This window comes from Pecten maximus, chromosome 6, assembly GCF_902652985.1.
Source record: "Pecten maximus chromosome 6, xPecMax1.1, whole genome shotgun sequence".
NCBI lineage: Eukaryota > Metazoa > Mollusca > Bivalvia > Pectinida > Pectinidae > Pecten > Pecten maximus.
In genome coordinates this window covers 7,504,492-7,527,713 of record NC_047020.1, presented here as the reverse complement: position 1 = coordinate 7,527,713, position 23,222 = coordinate 7,504,492, and the positions used below count along the sequence as shown (strand labels likewise).

The 23,222-nt window shown below is 38.0% G+C and overlaps 2 protein-coding genes and 1 long non-coding RNA gene across 3 annotated transcripts in view; 1 reads left to right on the top strand and 2 right to left on the bottom strand.

Annotated features, from left to right (window-relative positions):
* Window positions 1-725: 725 nt before the first annotated feature.
* Window positions 726-1,412, bottom strand: LOC117329980 (protein piccolo-like). The gene has a single exon (XM_033888212.1). The coding sequence runs from the start codon at window positions 1,410-1,412 to the stop codon at window positions 726-728; it is 687 nt and encodes a 228-aa protein (XP_033744103.1).
* A 2,882-nt stretch (window positions 1,413-4,294) lies between these two features.
* LOC117328855 lies at window positions 4,295-6,468 on the top strand. Its single transcript, XR_004533070.1, has 2 exons — window positions 4,295-5,330; window positions 5,419-6,468. It is a non-coding gene; the product is annotated as an uncharacterized LOC117328855 (long non-coding RNA).
* A 5,785-nt stretch (window positions 6,469-12,253) lies between these two features.
* The window catches only part of LOC117328854 (mitochondria-eating protein-like), a 33,679-nt gene continuing 22,710 nt past the window's right edge, over window positions 12,254-23,222 (bottom strand). The window contains 4 exon segments of the mRNA XM_033886434.1: window positions 12,254-13,269; window positions 14,737-14,872; window positions 16,561-16,690; window positions 19,073-19,254. Coding sequence (XP_033742325.1) covers window positions 13,256-13,269; window positions 14,737-14,872; window positions 16,561-16,690; window positions 19,073-19,254 — 462 coding nt within the window. The 3' untranslated portion in view covers window positions 12,254-13,255.

The following is a 23,222-nucleotide window of genomic DNA, read 5'->3' as shown; positions in this document are numbered from 1 at the left end:
CAGTGTCTTCAGTAATACCAAATATATTTCACTCGTGTGGCTAATATTTAGATATTTTTCACTGGTGCTGCGCACTCGTGAAAAATATCAAAATATTAGCCCCACTCATGAAATATATTTGGTATTACTGTAAACACTGTTAGATATCCTCTATATATACAATATATAGACATAAGTATAGATCTATAGACTTCATATTGATGTCAATATGGATGGATGGACTATATAGAGACATTAGTATAGAACTATGGCCTATATATAGATATCAGTATGGAGTGATGGACTATATATTGATGTCAGTATATAGCTATGGACTATATAGAGACATTAGTATAAAACTATGGCCTATATATAGATATCAGTATGGAGTGATGGACTATATATTGATATCAGTATATAGCTATGGACTATATAGAGACATTAGTATAAAACTATGGCCTATATATAGATATCAGTATGGAGTGATGGACTATATATTGATGTCAGTATATAGCTATGGACTATATAGAGACATTAGTATAAAACTATGGCCTATATATAGATATCAGTATGGAGTGATGGACTATATATTGATGTCAGTTTATGTATCTGTAGACTTTAAAGACATCAGTATAGATCTATTGACTATATATGGATATCAGTATAGGTCTATAGACAGTATACCTTAGTTTGCAATAGTTATTTACCGGTGAATTCCATGTCTGACAATCTTTGTGGAACGTTTTTCATTTCCACATAAGTGCTGACCTTGTCTGTGGTGCCCTTGTCTGTGGTGCCCTTGTCTGTGGTACCCTTGTCTGTTGTACCCTTGGCTGAGGTACCCTTGGCTGTGGTACCCTTGGCTGTGGTACCATTGGCTGTGGTACCCTTGTCTGTGGTGCCCTTGTCTGTTTTATCCTTGTCTGTGGTACCTGTTTCTTTGCTACCATTGAGTGTGGTACCCTTGTCTGTGGTTCCCTTGTCTGTGGTCCCTTTTTCTGTGGTACTCTTGCCATGGTTATCTTGTCTGTGGTACCCTTGTCTGTGGTACCCTTGTCTGTGATACCCTTGTCTGTGGTACCCTTGTCTGTGGTACCCTTGAGTGTGGTACCCTTGTCTGTGATTCCCTTGTCTGTGGTACCCTTGTCTGTGGTACCTTTGAGTGTGGTACCCTTGTCTGTGGTGCCCTTGTCTGTGGTGCCCTTGTCTGTGGTGCCCTTGTCTGTGGTACCCTTTTCTGTGGTACCCTTGTTTGTGGTACCCTTGGCATGGTTCTCTTGTCTGTGGTACCTTGTCTGTGGTACCCTTGTCTGTGGTACCCTTGTCTGTGGTACCCTTGTCTGTGGTGCCCTTGTCTGTGGTGCCCTTGTCTGTTGTACCCTTGTCTGTGGTACCCTTTTCTGTGGTACCCTTGTTTGTGGTACCCTTGGCATGGTTCTCTTGTCTGTGGTACCTTGTCTGTGGTACCCTTGTCTGTGGTAATAATTTTTTGTGGAGACTTCATTTTCAATGATATTCATATTAACATGGGGACCTTTTTATACCCTGTGGTGACTTTTGGTTGACTTTATGATCAATTTGTGTGGACTTTATGGTGACTGTTGACTTTATAGTGACTGTGTTGATTCTACGGTGACTTTATGGTGACTGTGTTCACTAAATGTTGACTTTATGGTGACTGTTGACTTTATGGTGACTGTGTTGACTTTATGGTGACTGTTGACTTTATGGTGACTGTGTTGATTCTACGGTGACTTTATGGTGACTGTGTTGACTCTATGGTGACTGTGTTGACTTTATGGTGACTGTGTTGACTTTATGGTGACTGTGTTGACTTTATGGTGACTGTGTTGACTTTATGGTGAGTGTGTTCACTAAATGTTGACTATGTTGACTCTACAGTGACTGTTGACTTTATGGTGATTGTGTTGACTCTACGGTGACTATGTTGACTTTATGGTGATTGTGTTGACTCTACGGTGACTGTGTTGACTTTATGGTGACTGTTGACTTTATGGTGACTGTGTTGACTCTACGGTGACTATGTTGACTTTATGGTGACTGTTGACTTTATGGTGATTGTGTTGACTCTATGGTGACTGTTGACTTTATGGTGACTGTTGACTTTATGGTGATTGTGTTGACTCTACGGTGACTGTGTTGACTTTATGGTGACTGTTGACTTTATGGTGACTGTGTTGACTTTATGGTGACTGTGTTGACTCTACGGTGACTATGTTGACTTTATGGTGATTGTGTTGACTCTATGGTGACTGTTGACTTTATGGTGACTGTTGACTTTATGGTGACTGTGTTGACTTTATGGTGACTGTTGACTTTATGGTGACTGTTGACTTTATGGTGACTGTTGACTTTACAGTGACTATGTTGACTCTATGGTGACTGTTGACTTTATGGTGACTGTTGACTTTACAGTGACTATGTTGACTTTATGGTGACTGTTGACTTTATGGTGACTGTTGACTTTATGGTGACTGTTGACTTTATGGTGACTGTGTTGACTTTATGGTGACTGTTGACTTTATGGTGACTGTTGACTTTATGGTGACTGTTGACTTTACAGTGACTATGTTGACTTTATGGTGACTGTTGACTTTATGGTGACTGTTGACTTTATGGTGACTGTTTTTGACTTTATGGTGACTTTGTTGACTCTACGGTGACTGTTTTTGACTTTATGGTGACTTGACTTTATGGTGACTTTGTTGACTTTATGGTGACTGTGTTGACTTTATGGTGACTATGTTGACTTTATGGTGACTGTGTTGACTTTATGGTGACTGTGTTGACTTTATGGTGACTGTGTTGACTTTATGGTGACTGTGTTGACTTTATGGTGACTATGTTGACTTTATGGTGACTGTGTTGACTTTATGGTGACTGTGTTGACTTTATGATGACTGTTTTTGACTTTATGGTGACCGTGTTGACTCTACAGTGACTGTGTTGACTTTATGGTGACTGTGTTGACTTTATGGTGACTGTGTTGACTTTATGGTGACTGTGTTGACTCTACGGTGACTATGTTGACTTTATGGTGATTGTGTTGACTCTATGGTGACTGTTGACTTTATGGTGACTGTTGACTTTATGGTGACTGTGTTGACTTTATGGTGACTGTTGACTTTATGGTGACTGTTGACTTTATGGTGACTGTTGACTTTACAGTGACTATGTTGACTCTATGGTGACTGTTGACTTTATGGTGACTGTTGACTTTATGGTGACTGTGTTGACTTTATGGTGACTGTGTTGACTTTATGGTGACTATGTTGACTACAGTGACTGTGTTGACTTTATGGTGACTATGTTGACTTTATGGTGACTTGACTCTATGGTGACTATGTTGACTTTATGGTGACTGTGTTGACTCTATGGTGACTATGTTGACTCTATGGTGACTGTGTTGACTTTATGGTGACTGTTTTGACTGTATGGTGACTGTGTTGAATTTATGGTGACTGTGTTGACTTTATGGTGACTATGTTCACTTTATGGTGACTTGACTCTATGGTGACTGTGTTGACTTTATGGTGACTGTGTTGACTTTATGGTGACTTTGTTGACTCTACGGTGACTATGTTGACTTTATGGTGACAATGTTGACTCTGTGGTGACTGTATTGACTTTATGGTGACTGTTGACTTTATGGTGACTGTGTTGAGATTATTATGATCTATTGGGCTGACTTTAACCTTGTGTTTGCTCTAAGATGGCCTCATAGTGAACTTTTGTTTGTATAAAGTGACCTTGTACTGATCAATGGTAAGGTTGGGATGGTGACCTTGACGTTGTAAATTATTTATCAAGGTGATGCCCCAGTGTTCACATGATGTCTGGAGAACGTTGCAGTGACATCAGGTTGCCATGTTGCATTAAGGTTACAGTAACAGTATAAATGAAAGTTTTGGGAACATTTTTCATATAGCATTGCCAAAGTGTTAGTTTGTTATGTTGTGTGTTTTAACAATCTAATTAAAATATAGATGTTCATTCTCACTACGTTACATGAACATCTAACAACATCCCATAAGGGGTCACGTCAGGGTGACCTTTTGGATTAGCCAATCAAATGACTACTTCCAGAATCTTGGAAGTGAATTTTATATGTCCGAATTAGCATGACTGGAGTGCATAGCTTGTATAAGCTGTCAATTTGTTTCAAGTCATTTCGTCCCAGAAAGCATATAGCTATATACTGTGCCGAAATGGTTTGCTTCAGATTCATACTGTGACGAAATATTTTGCTTCGATGACATAGACAAATTGCCAATTCGCCCTGAAAGTTAAATACACACATCTCAAAGGTCATCAGAACGTGACCCCTTATGGGATGTTGTTAGATGTTCATGTAACGTATTGAGAATGACCATCTAAATTTTAATTAGATTGTGTGTTTTAATTACATACCGAAGTAGTTACAACATCATAACTATCTTATTATGATGCCTAATATATAAAACAAAAACAAATGGTTTTTTTTGCAATTTTTCAATTTTCTTGCACTCCTTCCAACCACCTAGCATGTGCTTTATTCAATGTAACCAATATTGCAGTCTCTTTTATTACTTCGGTACACCCAGTTTACACCATTGTAAAAAAAAAAATCAAAATAAGAATTACTAATACACAATACACTTTGGCAATAGATCATAACATGCTCTGCTTGTAAACAAATACACATCAAATGTGAACTCGATATAAAGAAATCATGTCATTTGCTCGATGATATATGTAAATCATAACATCCTCCATCTCTTTGTAAACGAAAACACACCAAAAGCAAACACTGTGAAATAAAGGAAACACCCAGTCATGTAGGACCTTGGATTACTGATCTGTATTTAGGAAGCTTGCTGGTTTTGTATGTTTTATGGATGAGTACTACAAGTCAGGTGACCGGTGTTCAGTGTGGAAGATAGAAATACTAAATGTTTCATCTCTTTCTTGATGTTGTGGCCTGACATTTTCTGGACGTTTTCCAAATATACTGTGTTGACTGGGATGATGTTCATTAATTGTGTTTTTGAGCTTTGTTTTTCTTTTATTTTAGAACAGATGTTTTAACCAGAAAATGTTAAATAATTAAGTTCTGTTTTGAAGTTTTCATTGAATGTTTTTGGATGTATGTAAAACTATGTTATCTTGATACCAAGTCTATTGCTTGGTTGTTAAATTTTTATCAGGTTTATGTGATGTTGTGTGTAATAAGACAGCATATTGCCAAATTGTTGGTTCATCGTAAAATTCCCAACAGCATTTCTTGTGAAATCTTACTGTAGAGATCCCTTTTAATATCTTTATTGATTTCTCTGAAACAGTATCTCAAAGTAATGTCCGAGGACCCTTGGTTTGTGTTGGTGTGATCAGTATTTGTAGTCTGTAGATGTAGATATTAACTGTACACCTCCAGACAAGGTAATGTCCGAGGACCCTTGGTTTGTGTTGGTGTGATCAGTATTTGTAGTCTGTAGATGTAGATATTAACTGTACACCTCCAGGCAAGGTAATGTCCGAGGACCCTTGGTTTGTGATGGTGTGATCAGTATTTGTACTGATGTATATATTAACTGTACACCTCCAGACAAGGTAATGTCCGAGGACCCTTGGTTTGTGTTGGTGTGATCAGTATTTGTACTGATGTATATATTAACTGTACACCTCCAGACAAGGTAATGTCCGAGGACCCTTGGTTTGTGATGGTGTGATCAGTATTTGTACTGATGTATATATTTACTGTACACCTCCAGACAAGGTAATGTCCGAGGACCCTTGGTTTGTGATGGTGTGATCAGTATTTGTAGTCTGTAGATGTAGATATTAACTGTACACCTCCAGACAAGGTAATGTCCGAGGACCCTTGGTTTGTGTTGGTGTGATCAGTATTTGTAGTCTGTAGATGTATATATTAACTGTACACCTCCAGGCAAGGTAATGTCCGAGGACCCTTGGTTTGTGTTGGTGTGATCAGTATTTGTACTGATGTATATATTAACTGTACACCTCCAGACAAGGTAATGTCCGAGGACCCTTGGTTTGTGTTGGTGTGATCAGTATTAAGTCTGTAGATGTATATATTAACTGTACACCTCCAGGCAAGGTAATATACGAGGGCCCTCATGTTGTCTTAAACCAGTAAAGGAAATGACTAAGATAAAGTGAGGTTAAATACACCATTGGTATGGAGATAATTTTGAATATTTGCCTTTTATGTAGGGCAGTCTGACTGTGTGATATCTTAGTCAAACTTCCTATCTACTTTTGTATATCTAATACTTGTTGTGCATGTGGATATATATAATTATTGAACACACCTGTGATAATAATACAAGTTTCTTTTGTTGATTTAACAATGAGTATTGCATTGTGTGATTACTTCTTTGTAAACCATAGGAGTGTGCCTTAAATGCTTATTTCTGTTATCAGATTTTCTCCGTTACTTATATCTCAATAAATTATCATAATTTATTTACTTGTTATCTCCCCTGTATTTTACAAATTAACTTGTTATCTCCCCTGTATTATACAGATTGACGTGTTATCTCCCCTGTATTATACAGGTTAACGTGTTATCTCCCCTGTATTATACAGATTAACTTGTTATCTCCCCTGTATTATACAGGTTAACTTGTTATCTCCCCTGTATTATACAGGTTAACTTGTTATCTCCCCTGTATTTTACAGATTAACTTGTTATCTCCCCTGTATTATACAGGTTAACTTGTTATCTCCCCTGTATTATACAGGTTAACTTGTTATCTCCCCTGTATTAGACAGGTTAACTTGTTATCTCCCCTGTATTATACAGGTTAACTTGTTATCTCCCCTGTATTATACAGGTTAACTTGTTATCTCCCCTGTATTATACAGATTAACGTGTTATCTCCCCTGTATTATATAGGTTAACTTGTTATCTCCCCTGTATTATATAGGTTAACTTGTTATCTCCCCTGTATTATACAGGTTAACTTGTTATCTCCCCTGTATTAGACAGGTTAACTTGTTATCTCCCCTGTATTTTACAGATTAACTTGTTATCTCCCCTGTATTATATAGGTTAACTTGTTATCTCCCCTGTATTATATAGGTTAACTTGTTATCTCCCCTGTATTATACAGGTTAACTTCTTATCTCCCCTGTATTATACAGGTTAACCTGTTATCTCCCCTGTATTATATAGGTTAACTTGTTATCTCCCCTGTATTATACAGGTTAACTTGTTATCTCCCCTGTATTATACAGATTAACGTGTTATCTCCCCTGTATTATACAGGTTAACTTGTTATCTCCCCTGTATTTTACAGATTAACGTGTTATCTCCCCTGTATTATATAGGTTAACTTGTTATCTCCCCTGTATTATATAGGTTAACTTGTTATCTCCCCTGTATTATACAGATTAACTTGTTATCTCCCCTGTATCATATAGGTTAACTTGTTATCTTCCCTGTATTATACAGGTTAACTTGTTATCTCCCCTGTATTATATAGGTTAACTTGTTATCTCCCCTGTATTATATAGGTTAACTTGTTATCTCCCCTGTATTATACTGATTAACTTGGTATCTCATTTTACCTTTCCTTAAATATTTACAAATAAATTACATATTTCTGCAATACGACACACATCTGTATAGGATATATTATGTTTTGTTGCTGTGTTTCTGGTGAATTAGAAAGCAGCTTATAATTACTTGTCACACAAGAGTTCTGTGTGAACTGACGACAATGCTGTGGTGCAATACTCGCCTGTTTAAGATTAAATAGTTGATAGGAAAACAAATATTAGCCAAACTGTCTAACAAATCTTTAGGTGTAGAAGACTTAATGAAAGTGTTGGCCCTTGGACCAAATGAATGTGGATTTTGGAGCATAGAGCTTTGAAAACTAATTCTTCTGAAATGGCAGCAGAGTTAGTACTTGCTGTGAACAAATATTATAGATCGTGATTGCTACCGTTAGGCCTTGTCCCTTGGTCTGTGTTCTATAGAGGAAGAGTTTAGCACCCTACTAGGCCAACATCAAATGATCAAAAGTCAATCCCCAATTGGTGTCATCCTTCAGAGCAGTTGATAGTAGTTCAACATAATCCTTGGTACCAAGGAAAGGTGTTGTCTTCTTGGTGATGAAAGATTGTACTCAAATGTAGGGAAATGTATGCAATTGTTATTTTAATGAAAATGATTTGCCATGATGTCTTAGCTACCCAGGTATGGAGGCAAGTGTTACAGGCCCTTTGTGGCTTTTGTTTTGATTAAGTACTAGAGTTTCAGTATTATGTTTTTTGTGGAGTACAGAATATGCAATACATTAGTGTAAATATTAGTCTGCTGCTTTCTTACTTATATTACTAATCACATTTACAAGATAATGTTTTTTATAAAGTTTGATCTCACTGTTTTTGAGCATGTTATATTTGTTGATACATGTACTGGTGTTAGTAAGATAACCCCAGACTAAAGCTGTAGTGATTCAACACTGTGGATTAGCCTGCCTTTGTACATACCCCTAATTCAGCACCCTCACACTTGATACTAGACACTAGACAGCTCACCTGCAGGAAGTGAATGTACCCTTATATAAAGGCATGACTTTCCTCTCTATGCCCTTCTCACATCAAGTTTTCATTTAAATTACTTCTTGGAATCCAAATGGCAAATAGTTTCGATATTCAGTCTGATGTTACTGAAGAGGAGATATCATATTTGACCTAATAAGGGTGCCCCTACCTTTTTTCAAGGAAATACATTTTTGACTGAGTGTCAAAATTGTGTTCAAAAGTAATAATTGATGTGAAATGTTTTGCTATTTGAACATAAATGGTGGAACGCACGTTCTCTGGTCTAAAGATCAGCTGGCATGGTTTACAAGTTTACAGGAATATTCAAGTGATGTTTAAGTTTAATATTATGATAATGAATAGATATTTTCATCTGGAATATTTTGATGACTGCATATTTTACCGTTTCCACAGCCTTGGGTATTCTGCTATAAGGTACATGTATGGTCTGTTTCATAAAACTTCAGAATAACTAATCTTAATAAGGGCCCCCCCACTGTCAATTACCCGCGCCCTGCGCCCTTATTAGGTCAAATACGGTATATGATAATAACATCAATATCTACTGAAATCTAAAAGGCATGCTTGTGGACAATGGTCCAAGGATTCTCCTTTATTTTATATACAATATTCAATCAAGATAGAATTGGCAGTTCAGAAAAGTATATTTTTTTTTAAAGGATCAAAATCATTCGGTGAAACCTACAGGGTTTCCTAATTTTCTGGCTTCAAGATAAATGGTCAAAAAAACAACATTGCCTATATCTTATTTAGAAATTGTATGTACTCATTTTCAGTCAACATTGATTCCCCTAGTAACTAGATCTGAATATCTGTAAGCAGCCCTTCACTGATCAGATGCACTTTTTTTTCAACATTTCCTGCTAAGTTACCATTAGTGCTTAATCTATTTTCATGCAAGTGTTATTAGCAGTTGTATTCCTGAAATGCTCAGTTTTTGCCCAGTAGTCAGAATTGTTGTAATAGCTTATAACTGGAAATTCTGTTTTAAATGAAATTGATTAAAATATGGATGCAAAAATAAATAAATGTTGTTTTGTTCATTTTAAGATCCTAATTACTGGATTGATCAGTGTATAATGATATACCAACGACAAGCGGATCAATGAGTTGATAGTGCCAACAGGATGTCATGTGAATGCAAATTAAATGGTGTAACCTGTAACACACATTTACATCACTGACAAAATAATATGGAGCCCCACTAAAAAATTCATTTCGTTATCAATGATTATTATCAGAAAGGGCCCCACCATACATTGTTATCAGAGAACCCTCAATAGTTTACTATCAGGGAGGGCCCGCGATAGATTACTATCAGAGAGGGCCCCACAATAGATTACTATCAGGGAGGGCCCCACCATACATTGTTATCAGAGAGGGCCCCACCATACATTGTTATCAGAGAACCCTCAATAGTTTACTATCAGGGAGGGCCCCACCATACATTGTTATCAGAGAACCCTCAATAGTTTACTATCAGGGAGGGCCCCACCATACATTGTTATCAGAGAACCCTCAATAGTTTACTATCAGGGAGGGCCCCACCATACATTGTTATCAGAGAACCCTCAATAGATTACTATCAGGGAGGGCCCACGATAGATTACTATCAGAGAGGGCCCCACAATAGATTACTATCAGAGAGGGCCCCACAATAGATTGCTATCAGGGAGGGCCCCACAATAGATTACTATTGGAGAGGGCCCCACAATAGATTACTATCAGGGAGGGCCCCACAATAGATTACTATCAGAGAGGGCCCCACAATAGATTACTATCAGGGAGGGCCCCACAATAGATTACTATCAGGGAGGGCCCGCGATAGATTACTTTCAGAGAGGGCCCCACAATAGATTGCTATCAGGGAGGGCCCCACAATAGATTACTATCAGGGAGGGCCCCACAATAGATTACTATCAGAGAGGGCCCCACAATAGATTACTATCAGAGAGGGCCCCACAATAGATTACTATCAGAGAGGGCCCCACAACAGATTACTATCAGGGAGGGCCCCACAATAGATTACTATCAAGGAGGGCCCCACAATAGATTACCATCAGAGAGGGCCCGCGATAGATTACTATCAGAGAGGGACCCACAATAGATTACTATCAGGGAGGGCCCCACAATAGATTACTATCAGAGAGGGCCCCACAATAGATTACTATCAGAGAGGGCCCCACAATAGATTACTATCAGGAGAGGGCCCCACAATAGATTACTATCAGAGAGGGCCCCACAATAGATTACTATCAGAGAGGGCCCCACAATAGATTACTATCAGGGAGGGCCCCACAATAGATTACCATCAGAGAGGGCCCGCGATAGATTACTATCAGAGAGGGCCCCACAATAGATTACTATCAGAGAGGGCCCCACAATAGATTACTATTGGAGAGGGCCCCACAATAGATTACTATCAGAGAGGGCCCCACAACAGATTACCATCAGAGAGGGCCCCACAATAGATTACTATCAGAGAGGGCCCCGCAATAGATTACTATCAGGGAGGGCCCCACAATAGATTACTATCAGAGAGGGCCCTGCGATAGATTACTATCAGAGAGGGCCTTGCGATAGATTACCATCAGAGAGGGCCTTGCGATAGATTACCATCAGAGAGGGCCCAGCGATAGATTACTATCAGGGAGGGCCCCACAATAGATTACATCTCTAAACATGAGCTTTACCAGAGTGTTTACAAATTACAAAATATACATATTTTTTAGAATATGAAAGGTTCGTGAGCTATCTTGCATATAAACCTCATTTCAAAAGTGATAAAGTGACCTTAGATAACCTCAAGTCTGCAAATATATCACAATTTATCATCATGAAAAGTTTCAGAAAGTTTAACTTTTGTAAGAGTCCTAATTGTATTTTTAAAGTATATTCCAGGTTTTTTTTTGTAGTAACAGTGACCTTGACTTTGACCTTAGAACTGTTATTTCATGTTTGTATTCAGAAAGTGTGGCAGTGTAAGGGCCTTATATGATGCATTTTGACAGTATATTCCAAGTTCTATTCTTTATTAAGTGACCTTGACCTTGGGAATGTTTAAACACCTATTGTACATCTGCACATCATAGTTTGACACCAAGGAAGATTTCAGAAAATTTGGAGTGATGTACTGATGGATTCTGGACAGACGGACTGACACCATGATTACTATAGGGCACCCGCATTCCATGCAGGGTCCTAATACAGTAAATCATAGATATTCTTTGTTATAAGGCTCTTCTAACTCAGTTTGTTATGTTCTTGCCACTGTGAGCAAAGTCCTTGTTGTAAAAATGAGTTTGATAACATCACAATAGTGGATCAAATAGCATCTTCTCCGCATTGTAAAGGGAGAATACTTAGTGTAGAACAGATAACATGTTATATTTACATTAGACAGCCTAGTCTAAACACAAGTCTGTAAACACAACAGTCTGGTGTCTGGATTTGACACATTAGTATCGGCCTCCTGGCAACATTTCCACTGCCTGCAGATTATTCTTACACAGCTCTTCATTGAGCCAAACTTGAATGTGAAAGTTTGACCTGTACTGTTTTTGAGGTCAGACTAGTGCTTCATCGAGCTTTTCAAAAAGGTCAAGGTCATTTATACAAGTACTGGGAATGCAGGTTAAATTTTTAATACAATGAGTAATATATCACAAAGAGACTTGATGGTAAATAGATTTTATTACTGTATAAAACCTACAATAATGTACAGCCAATGGGTAATTTACATCATTCTGTGCTAAGTGCTCCTCATAATACAACCTCTCTTGAATGAAAATAAATTCTCCTTTCTTTGTTAGTGCTAGTACCTATTGTACACTCCAGGTGGTTCAGATATTAACCCATTGTTTTATCTACCTACGAAATATCACACAAAAACCATATAACAATTTCCCTAAAATAGGTATATCCCTGTTAATATTACAAAAAATACCATTATATATATATCACAATGAATTATGACTAAGAGATGTTAAAAGATATAATACTTAATGAGTTGGACGGACAAATGATGTCTGCACTTTCTACTTCAACATGTAAACTCAACTCAACAGTAAAAAATAAATATATCTATAATAATACATGTATGAAATATATCATCATTAGCTTCAAACAGTTCTTATATCACCAGTATCACAGCAGAAATGTAAAGAAGACGATTACTCATGATCGCATGGCCCTGAAGGCTGAGAAAAAAACCCATCCAAATCCTTTAAACAAAAACTTACGTAATGATTATTAATGATGCAAACTAAACAAACGATTCTGAGAAAATTTACTTAAAAAGTTTTCCAGACACAAATTTCAACACGAATTTGGCCTCATGTAGAGTTTCACTGCCCTGTCAACAGTTTGGAAGCTGACAGGGTTTAAACGTAACAGACTGTGTAGAGAGGCAAAGTGTTACATAAACGTCTCCAGGAAAGTCTAAACATGGAAAGGAAGTAACAAAGGACAGATTTTACTACAATATTGATAAATACAGTCAAACATTCACCATTAACAACGACTTTGTAACCATAGTCCACTGACAATGATGCTTCACAACGAAATGTTGGGATGAGATGATGGTTGGTGTTGACCAGATATGGCCGCCCTGACTCTCCAACATCACTGTTAACATGATCAACAATCTTACATGTCCTCCATCAATTACCACCGTTTAATATACTGGGTCTGAAACAAGAGTCGAAACATCAAAACATTGTCAGATTGTATCCTCTATGCTTTATTGTAAGCCACAACTTTTGATGGACATAAAAATCATATTGTCAATACCTCCAAACATAATATGTTTCTGCTTTTTAAGAAAATTACAATAACAGCTAGGTTACACTTTGACTTCAAAATACATTTTTATTATATCGACAGCACATTTAAAATTTTATACTTATTTTATTTTTTCATAATTCAAATTTGTGATTGATACATTCAAGAGGATGGTAAAGGGTGATTTATCAATGATTTCACACAAATACTTCAACAAATTTTATCATCCCTCACTTACAGTAGGCAAGAATGTGCCCTCCTATAGGCAATAACAGTTCAAAGGAATTTGACAGCAAGACCTCACATATACCGAGGCCAGAATGTGCCCTGATGGGCAGTAACAGTTCACAGAAAAGTGAAAGTAAAGGAAAATTAATGATTGTGCAATCAAGGAGAAACAACAACATAAATATATATCACAGTTGCTTGGACAGTATGACCTTTATCAGGTCAAGTTACATTAAGTAAGAGAAGCACACAGAAATTATACAAACAGGTGATTAAATACTGTAAAATTAGATGTTTCCTGACCAGAGTGAGAATCTCACCCTAAGTGTGTGACCAGAGCGAGATCTGGCGTGGAGAGTGGTGGCAGTCACTAATATAACATAGAAACCAAGAAAAGAAAGTAAAAATATTACAGCTGATAGAAAACCAGTATACTTTAATATAATCAGGAAAATCTAATACCACACAGTAAAATCTTAAATCTACAAATACAAGTCTTTATACTAAAATACACAGATCAGTATGATGTGCAGAGGTCATTTAGTGCAAAATTTCAGTAGACAAACTTTAATCCAGTAAACGGGAGGTGGGAGATCCAACGTCCGTGTAAACAGTTCAGTATGGTTCTATGTTACCCAGCCAGTATGATAACTTCACAATATTCAACTTCTATTGTGTGTTCATTGGGATTAAAATTTAAAACAAATTTTATAAAATTTCTCGATTTAAAAGATTATAAATAATAAACATTATTTTTATGCACAAAAAGACCTTTCCACTCAGGACCTGATATCAGAAATATGTTACAAATATAAATAATGATGTACTAACATCCAACAAGTTATACAGTTTCCTGTACAGGAGGTTACATGCTCACACATTAATATACAATATGTCCACAAGCATTGGTCACCACGCCCAACACACATTTACAAGTTATAGCACATGTTATTAAATCTATGATCAAATAAATGTTTTCTGGTTTGCATCCACCACCAAGTTACATTCAACCAATGGGGTTAGCTGGGTGAGGATCGCCAGGGGCGACCAAAGCAGAGAGTCAATAGGTAGTACAGAGTAAAATATTGATGTAGATTGGAGCCTGCTGCTAGAGACTGGCTGACAGTGGCACTTGTTACCACAGACCTGAGCTGTATGTGTTTCGACGTGGGCTGGGTGAACGACTGCGACGGGTGGGACTCAGAGATCGGGAGCGAGAGCGTGGACGTGGACCCGGGCTGATGGAACGGGACCTAGTAGGGCTCCTACTCATCCTTGGTTTCTGAAATAAAATACCCACCACATTAATGTGAGGGGGAGGTGACAAATTTGTGTCCAATAAATAAGACTGATGAAATAATCTTACACAAGCTATCAACAGAATAGGTGTTCAAACAACATCAAAAGTGGGATAAGCTGATCTGAGAAAGATGGAAACATACATTCTTTGAGCAAAATAAGTGGTGGCAAGTCATGATAAACTTCAATCATAACAGAGATGTTCCCCAACAAGTGACGGTTGTTTATCATGTTGATCTAACTCGAGTTAGTTAATTTTTGAATTTAGCGAATGTCCTTTCTAAATTTGAAAATAAACTAACGAAAGTTATATTAACATGACAAACATGATAAAGAACCGTCACATGTTGAGGGGAACTTGTTTATCCCATAACGTCTTTACCTACAAATGTACTGGGTTCTCCCAACATATCAACTACATTTTACAGGCTGAATCACTACATGACAAAATATAGTTCATAATGAAGGACAGTTTATTATCTATATAAGAGGAACCACTGATGTATATGTGAAATACGTAATTTTACAATGTGAAATATTAGTATGACAATCATTATGTTCATGTTTTTATTAAAAGAACACTTGTTTAAATGACGCGTCTAGCATAGATGACACCATGAAATGGAACGTCACAGCTGAATATAAATATTAGACTAATCACTGTCAGATTCCATTATCAGTACTTCCCTGGACTGGGTAAGTATGCTAACATTTATAGTGATGTTAACAGTTCACCTTCAGATTTGAGACCTTAAGATTCCAGACACCACGCATTTCAACAAATGTTTTCAGAAACTGAGCTGGAGTGCTAAGTAATGTGTGTATTTCACATGTATCAGAGTGTTTACATGAAATCTTATGGTTACCAACATGTGACAAATGTTCCAAAATGAAAATAATGTAGTTCTTTGGATATAAATTTGTAATTAAGTGGAAATGTAAGAAAGTGTTTATTTTTTTCTGTTGGTGACAATATTTGAACAGAGTGACACCAACTTACCGCTGTACCAGGGAAAGGGAACGCTTGCGTCTTAGACCTACGTTATTAAAATTAGATGCCCCAACCATTCAATCATCATTCAACTTATTACAATTACGAACCATTTTGTCTGATATTTGGTATCTTTTGTTTTGATGATTCATTCCTGGCTAATGATGTTTACAGCAAATATATCGAGAATCACGACGGGGGTCAGTTGTAGTTTACCATGATCAATGCGAATCTCACTTCTACAGCCCATGTCAGATAAAGGTAGATAACTTAAACCTAGAGAGGCACCACGGCGTGTGACAGCCCATGTCAGATAAAGGTAGATAACTTACCCCTAGGGAGGCACCACGGCGTGTGACCGCCCATGTCAGATAAAGGTAGATAACTTACCCCTAGGGAGGCACCACGGCGTGTGACCGCCCATGTCAGATAAAGGTAGATAACTTACCCCTAGGGAGGCACCACGGTGTGTGACAGCCCATGTCAGATAAAGGTAGATAACTTACCCCTAGGGAGGCACCACGGCGTGTGACCGCCCATGTCAGATAAAGGTAGATAACTTACCCCTAGGGAGGCACCACGGTGTGTGACAGCCCATGTCAGATAAAGGTAGATAACTTACCCCTAGGGAGGCACCACGGCATGTGACCGCCCATGTCAGATAAAGGTAGATAACTTACCCCTAGGGAGGCACCACGGCGTGTGACCGCCTCACCCTTGGTGATTATCTTGATTCCCTGAGTGAGACAAGGCCAGATGTGATGGTTGATGAGTGGTGCAGTGTACTCAGAGTCGTAGCTCCTCCTGTACCTGTAGAACAAACATAGTACAACCAGTGTTTTAATGGTTTCTTTCCTGAACAAGAGGCCCAGGGGCCTTAACGGTCATCTGACTCTAAATTAAAACCCTTATACTATTGAAGTATGTAATCTCTGTAGCAAGTATATACTAGTAGTGGCACTGTTGGCCATGGTGGCCATCTTGGATTTCTAGCCGACCAGATAAATAACAACACTATGTTTGCTCGCCTTTCTTGACATCCTCACCCATTTCCAGCTCAATGGCACCAATGGAACTGGAGAAGACGCTTAAAATGTGTTTTTCAAGATGGCAGATATGGCGGCAATCTTAGTTTCAGACCAATCCAAAAAATAACAACACTTGGTCAGGATCATCTCAGAATCATTTCAGGCAAGTTTCAGCCCAACAGCACTGGTGGAACTTGAGAAGAAGTTTAAAATGTGTTTTTCAAGATGGCGGCCATCTTGGATTTCTGACCGACCCGAAAAATAACAACACTTGGTCGGGATCATATCAGGATCATTTCAGGCAAGTTTCAGCTCAAAAGCACTGGTGGAACTTGAGAAGAAGTTAAAAATGTGTTTTTCAAGATCGCGGCTATGGCGGCCATCTTGGATTTCGGACCAACCCGAAAAATAACAACACTTGGTCGGGATCATATCAGGATCATTTAAGGCAAGTTTCAGCTCAATAGCACTGGTGGAACTTGAGAAGAAGTTTAAAATGTGTTTTTCAAGTTGGCGGCTATGGCGGCCATCTTGAATTTTGGACCGACCCATAAGAATAACACTTGGTCGGGATCATATCAGGATCATTTCAGGCAAGTTTCAGCTCAATAGCACCGGTGGAATGTGAGAAGAATTTAAAATGTGTTTTTCAAGATGGCGGCTATGGCGGCCATCTTGGATGACCAACCCGAAAAATAACAACACTTGGTCAGGATCATATCAGGATCATTTCAGGCAAGGTTCAGCTCAATAGCACTGGTGGAATGTGAGAAGAAGTTAAAAATGTGTTTTTCAAGATGGCGGCTATGGCGGCCATCTTGGATTTCGGACCAACCCGAAAAATAACACTTGGTTAGGATCATATCAAGATCATTTCAGGTAAGTTTCAGCTCAATAGCACTGGTGGAACTTGAGAAGAAGTTTAAAATGTGTTTTTCAAGATGGCGGCTATGGAGGCCATCTTGGATTTCGGACCGACCAGAAAAATAACAACACTTGGTCGGGATCATATCAGGATCATTTCAGGCAAGTTTCAGCTCAACAGCACTGGTGGAACTTGAGAAGAAGTTTAAAATGTGTTTTTCAAAATGGCGGCTATGGTGGCCAACTTGGATTTCAGACCGACCCGAAAAATAACACTTGGTCGGGATCATATCAGGATCATTTCAGGCAAGTTTCAGCTCAATAGCACTGGTGGAACGTGAGAAGAAGTTTAAAATGTGTTTTTCAAGATGGCGGCCATCTTGGATATCTGACCGACCCGAAAAATAATAACACTTGGTCGGGATCATATCAGGATTATTTCAGGCAAGGTTCAGCTCAATAGCACTGGTGGAACGTGAGAAGAAGTTTAAAATGTGTTTTCAAAATGGCGGCCATCTTGGATTTCGGATCGACCCCAAAAATAATAACACTTGGTCAGGACCATCACAGGATCATTTCTGGCAAGTTTCAGCTTAATGCCACTGGTGGAACTTGAGAAGAAAATTGAAATGTGAAAAGTTTACGGACGGCGCACGGCGACGGACGAAGCACGATGGCTATAGGTCATCCTGACCCTTCAGGTCAGATGACCTAAAAATACCATATGTGTATGTTTAAGTTTAATTTTGTATGCCAGTCAAGTTTTCTCAGTTAAAGACATCAAAGTATATATCAAGAAACCATATATGTATATATACATGCAGGGATTAATCTAGAACTTAGGGGAAGCTACCCTTTTTGGACCATAGGGGAAAATTAGTTCTGAAAAGGGGAAATTTAAACATCACAAACTTTCAGTTTTTTGCTTTAAAAACACATTTTCAATGTAAAAACAGCAAATGGTTAATTACAAGTGAGGGAAAATACAACATTTCAGTGAAATTAACAGAAGTCTGAGGGGAAAAATAAAACAAAATCCTGAAGGGAAAATACCCATATAAATGGTAGTAAACAATGCTTAGATTGATCCATGAAATGTACATATCTTAGTTGAGGGGTCCTTCAAAATATCTAAGGCCTGAATGATCAGTCAGTGACAATACATAAAAAAAAAAAGTTATTCTTTGCAATGTTTTTAAAATCAAATATTTTATTGGAATGGAAAAAAACTCAAAAGTACTCAACCTTTAACCTTATTCTTGATTAATGTCAACGACTTTTGTTAAATGAAAGATCTTACTTCTTATCATCAAACAACTCAGCGTCTGAGGCCACTGAGATGTCCATTGGGTGAGCGAGGGCATTCATCTGCCAAGCAAGCTTGCAGGCTTCCCGGATGAATGGCTGGATGACGGCAAAAGTACATAATTCGTCTGAAGGCAGGAAGATCTTGGGGTTTCGGTTCAGTGCCCGGATCACATCCTGTGAAATGGCAAACTGATTTACAGGGTGCAAAATAAATTATTCGCCTTTGGTGTGGTGGTGGATTCCATTAGTAAGAAGCCAGCTAGCCAAGCCACAGCAATCAACAGCATAAAATAACATTGTCAGCACAAATACACCAATGTCTGATAATTCAACATATACAGCGGGCAACAATGTCAACATAAACAAAGTACAACAAGGGCAACACGTACAAAGTATAACAATGCCAATGTAAACAAAGTATAACAATGTCAATGTATACAAAGTATAACAATGTCAATGCATACAAAGTATAACAATGTCAACGTAAACAAAGTATTACAATGTCAATGTATACTAATATAACAATGTCATTGTATACAAAGTATAACAATGTCATTGTATACAAAGTATAACAATGTCAATGTATACTAATATAACAATGTCATTGTATACAAAGTATAACAATGTCATTGTATACTAAGTATAACAATGTCAATGTATACTAAGTATAACAATGTCAATGTATACAAAGTATAACAATGTCAATGTATACTAAGTATAACAATGTCAATTGTATACTAAAGTATAACAATGTCATTGTATACAAAGTATAACAATGTCAATGTATACTTATATAACAATGTCAATGTATAATAATATAACAATGTCAATGTATAATAATATAACAATGTCAATGCATACAAAGTATAACAATATCAATGTAAAATAATATAACAATGTCAATGTATACTAATATAACAATGTCAATGTATACAAAGTATAACAATGTCAATGTATACTAATAAACAATGTCAATGTATACAAATATACCAATGTCAATGTATACAAAGTATAACAATGTCAATGTATACAAAGTTTAACAATGTCAATGTATACTAATATTACAATGTCAATGTATACAAATACAAGGGCCCAATGGGCCCAAATCGCTCACCTGCAATGCAGTGATCTTTTCATATATGGATCCTGCAGTTATTTGAAAGCATGCTACATGACCAATATAATGTCTCTCTGCACTTTGCCTTTTCACTAAAAGTCATTTAAAGATTTAAGCATACTTGATCAACGTGACCTTGAATGTGGTAGCCCTTCACCCCAGCATGCTACAGACCCAATATCAACTCCCTGGGACTGTTGGTTATTGAGAAGTCATTTAAAGATTTTAGCCTTTTTGACTGCTGTGACCTTGAATGAAGGTCAAGGTCATTCATTTGAACAAACTTGGTAGCCCTTTACCCCAGCATGCTACAGACCCAATATCAACTCCCTGGGACTCTTGGTTATTGAGAAGAAGTCGTTTAAAGATTTTAGTCTTTTTGACTCCTGTGACCTTGAATGAAGATCAAGGTCATTAATTTGAACAAACTTGGGAGCCCTTCACCCCAGCATGCTACAGGCCAAATATTAGGTCTCTGGGACTCTTGGTTATTGAGAAGAAGTCGTTTAAATATTTTAGCCTTTTTGACTCCTGTGACCTTGAATGAAGGTCAAGGTCATTCATTTGAACAAACTTGGTAGCTCTTTACGCCAGCATGCTACAGACCGACTATCAACTCCCTGGGCCTCTTGGTTATTGAGAAGAAGTCGTTTGAAGATTTTAGCCTTTTTGACTCCTGTGACCTTGAATGAAGGTCAAGGTCATTCATTTGAACAAACTTGGTAGCCCTTCACGCCAGCATGCTACAGACCCAATATCAAGTCCCTGGGTCTTTTGGCTATTTAGAAGAAGTCGTTTAATTTTTCTTTAGCATATTTGACCCCAGTGACCTTGAATGAAAGTCAAGGTCATTCATTTGAACAAACTTGGTAGCCCTTCACCCCAGCATGCTACAGACCCAATATCAACTCCCTGGGACTATTGGTTATTGAGAAGAAGTCGTTTAATTTTTCTTTAGCATATTTGACCCCAGTGACCTTGAATGAAAGTCAACGTTATTCATTTGAACAAACTTGGTAGCCCTTCACCCCAGCATGCTACAGGCCCAATATTAGGTCTCTGGGCCTTTTGGTTATTGAGAAGAAGTTGCTTCAATGGAAAAGTTGACGCCGGACGGACGGACGACAGACGGATGACGGACGCCTCGCCACGGCATAAGCTCACTTGCCCTTCGGGCAGGTGAGCTAATAACAATGTCAATGTATACTAATACAAGAGGCCCAGAGGGCCTGTATCGCTCACCTGGTTTCATGAGATATGAAACAAGAACTATGCTTAAGTATATTTGCCACTGGTATTGCTATGTCAATATATATCATATGCATTTTATATGGTTACATGAACATTGTTTTTATTGTTATTCTAAAAATGTCAATTTAGCCAAATTGATCCATTTTGGCCCCGCCCCTCGGGGTCAGCCCCACCAATTGTACAATTTTGAATCCCTACCCCAAGGGGATGCTACCAAGCGAATATGAGCGATATATATATATCCATTGCTTAGTTTCAGAGAAGAAGTTGTTTATATCAATTTAGGCAAATTGACCCCTTCTGGCCCACCCCTCAGCCCTCAGGGGGGTCAGCCCTATCATTTGTACAATTTTGAATCCCTACCCCAAGGGGATATTACCAGTCAAATATGTGAGATATCCATTGCTTCGTTTCAGAGGAGACGTCGTTTATATCAATCTAGCCAAACTGGCCCTTTTTGGCCCCGCCCCTAAGACACCCAGGGGGTTAGCCCCACCATTTGTACAATTTTGAATTCCTACCCCAAGTAGGTGCTACAAGGCAAATACGTGAGATATCCATTGCTTAGTTTCAGAGGAGAAGTTATTTATATCAATTTAGCCAAATTGACCCTGTTTGTCCCCGCCCCTCAGCGCCCCGGGGGGTCAGCCCCACCATTTGTACAATTTTGAGTCCCCACTCAGTAGTGATGCTACCAGGAAAATATGAGCGATATCCAATGCTCGGTTTCAGAGAAGAAGTCGTTTATATCAATAGAGCCCAATTGACCACATTTAGCCCCGCCCCTCAGGCCCCTGGGGGGTCAGCCCCATCATTTGTACAATTTTGAATCTCCACCCCATAGTGATACTACCAAGCAAATATGAGCGATATCCATTGCTCGGTTTCAGAGAAGAAGTCGTTTATATCAAAATAGCTAAATTGACCCCTTTTGGCCCCGCCCTAGAGGCGCCCAGGGGGTCAGCCCCATCATTTGTACAATTTTGCGTCCCCTACCCATAGGGATGCTTCTGACCAAATTTGGTGAAATTCCGATCAGCGGTTATGAAGAAGAAGTCAAATAAGTCTATTGTTGACGGACGGACGGACGGACGACGGACGGACGGACGGACGGACGGACGGACGGACGGACGACAGACGGGCGACGGACGACACGGTATGGCATAAGCTCACCTTGGTCCTTCGGACCAGGTGAGCTAATAAAAATGGCAATGTATGCTAATATAACAATGTCAATGTATACAAAGTATAACAATGTCAATGTATACTAATATAACAATGTCAATGTATACAAATTATAACAATTTCAATGTATACAAAGTATAACAATGTCAATATGTACAAAGTATAACAATGTCAATGTGTACAAAGTATAACAATGTCAATGTATACTAATATAACAATGTCAATGTATACAAATTATAACAATTTCAATGTATACAAAGTATAACAATGTCAATGTATACAAAGTAAAACAATGTCAATGTGTACTAATATAACAATGTCAATGTATACTTATATAGAAATGTCAATGCATACAAAGTATAACAATGTCAATGTGTACAAAGTATAACAATGTCAATGTATACTAATATAACAATGTCAATGTATACTTATATAGAAATGTCAATGCATACAAAGTATAACAATGTCAATGTGTACAAAGTATAACAATGTCAATGTATACTAATATAACAATGTCAATGTATACAAATATACCAATGTCAATGTATACAAAGTATTACAATGTCAATTATACTAATTTAACAATGTC